The sequence below is a fragment of the Rhipicephalus microplus genome, chromosome 4, assembly GCF_043290135.1.
Source record: "Rhipicephalus microplus isolate Deutch F79 chromosome 4, USDA_Rmic, whole genome shotgun sequence".
Taxonomy (NCBI): domain Eukaryota; kingdom Metazoa; phylum Arthropoda; class Arachnida; order Ixodida; family Ixodidae; genus Rhipicephalus; species Rhipicephalus microplus.
The window spans coordinates 196,909,289-196,911,210 of record NC_134703.1 but is presented as its reverse complement, the minus strand read 5'-3'; the positions used below and the strand labels follow the sequence as shown (position 1 = coordinate 196,911,210).

At 49.2% G+C, this 1,922-nt stretch overlaps 1 protein-coding gene across 1 annotated transcript; it reads left to right on the top strand.

Annotated features, from left to right (window-relative positions):
• Positions 1–481: 481 nt before the first annotated feature.
• On the top strand, positions 482–1,580 carry LOC142814712 (uncharacterized). Its single transcript, XM_075893907.1, has 2 exons — positions 482–672; positions 732–1,580. Exons 1-2 carry the CDS (start codon positions 485–487, stop codon positions 895–897), a joined length of 354 nt encoding a protein of 117 aa, XP_075750022.1. The 5' UTR covers positions 482–484; the 3' UTR covers positions 898–1,580.
• Positions 1,581–1,922: the final 342 nt, after the last annotated feature.

The window sequence follows — 1,922 nt, the reverse complement described above, 5'->3', positions numbered from 1 at the left end:
GTGACGTCAAAAAGTGGGCGGTCCGCAGCGGTCGCGAGGACGAAGGGAAGTGAACAGCCAATGAGCGAAATGAAGCCTCGCGTCATCATTTTGACGTGGATTTGGGGACCGTATAGCAAAGTGAAAAGTGTTTGTAACGTGTTGAAAAATGTTTAACTACTATTAATCATTATCAAATTGTGTTGGTACAAGTTTTCAAACGTTTATTAAGGAATACGGCACAATATAAACGTATTTTTTTTGTTATTGTTATGAAATAACGCTAAATTTAGCGGGACGGTACGTGGTGGCGCTAAGTACAACCCCGTTTCAAGCAGTTACTGTTTTCATATCTCCTTCACTATACGAACCTAAACGGCGCAACTTTCAAAGTTGTTGGCTCAGTCGAGCGCAATCGTGGCGGAGGTCAACTGTACCTGTAGTCAACAGCAGCAGCGGCTCATCGGCGTTATCTGAGGCTCAGCGCACGCTGGTGCTCGCCTTTATGGACGAACATCCCCAGCTCGTGGCGAATGCCATCGAGCTGCGGCACGGCGTCACTATCACCGACCGGTGGCAAGAGCTCAGCGACGCGCTGAACCATGAAGTGCCTGCGCAGGAATGGCAGGCTTGGTGGCGCAGGCCGGTGCACGAGGCCCGCCGTGACACCGCCGCCATCAGAGACGCACAAACGTGAGTGACCGTCGAATGGCACGGGCAATTTGTTCTGTGACATTAGTGTATATTTCCAGGGGCACTGTAGGGGGTTGGCTGCCTGGCTTCCGCGGCCGAGTTCTACAGTTGACTGGAATGACACGCTTCAGTGGCGTTTTTGGTCTCACCTATCAACAGGCAAGCACTCTGCCGCCGCAGTATCACGGGTTCCTGAGCGGTACCATGACAGAGTTTGATATCTGAAGGGGTGCCTTTAGCGGAACCTTGTTAAACGGGAATAAAGCACACGAGAAAGTAATCAAAAGTGGGTAGGTTTAACTAAAATCTCAGTTTGCAGCCCTTGCAGTACAAGGGGTATTAATTTATCATAAAACACGCAATGACTGCGGGCAAGTGCATGCACTAAAATGGTAATACATGACATCAATGACCACTGAATAGCTGCAGAACATTTTCGCAGATGTTTAGTACTTAAGGTTGCAAAATAGCCAGAGTAACGAATACCCACTTTCTGAAAGATCATGCTTACTACACTTTCCAGCAGGCGAATCTTCCCACTGCTGCAGTGGAAATGGATGTGGAGGCCACTGAAGCGGCTGTAGATGGCAGTGACACAGTAACACGCAAGCATCTGAGAACTTAGTGCTTTATTGAGTGCAGGACTGGAACCTTGAGCAGGGCGACAAGGTGCTCAAGGTGAGTAGACCCTTTGTTTACATTTTACATAAGGGGCATAAGCATTCTCCATGTTCTATTATGATGACTGAAACCAACTTGGGTTGTAAACAAGAACCATGCATTGTATTGAGGGCATGGTATCGGGTATCTGCAATGATAAACTGCCGGGCAAAAGGTTGGTTAGCCCTGGGGCTCTTTCATGGTGAGAGATGCATTTGAGGACATTAATAAAGAGCAGTTTCAACAAATGTTTGTAGGTCCGCACGAGGAGGGCATAGCTTCTACACAAAGCTTCCCACTTTCATAGGATGCCATCAGGCCAGTTGATCTTCAACTGAGGGGAAGTTGTTGTGCCCGTTGCAATTCTTGGCAGCAGGAGCAGCTTCCAGCCACGAGATGGTTAAGGGTTTACCGGCAGCTCACTTAAACATTTACACCATGACGATTCATCGCAGGTGCTGTGGGAGATGAAAAATCAACCACCCGCATCGCTTCTGCAGCACGGCGTGTGGCAGCGGCACAGGAGAAGGCGGCAGCGGTGCAGGAGGGCACTGGCCATGGCTGAGGGCTTTCTGCGAGAAAGGGATACG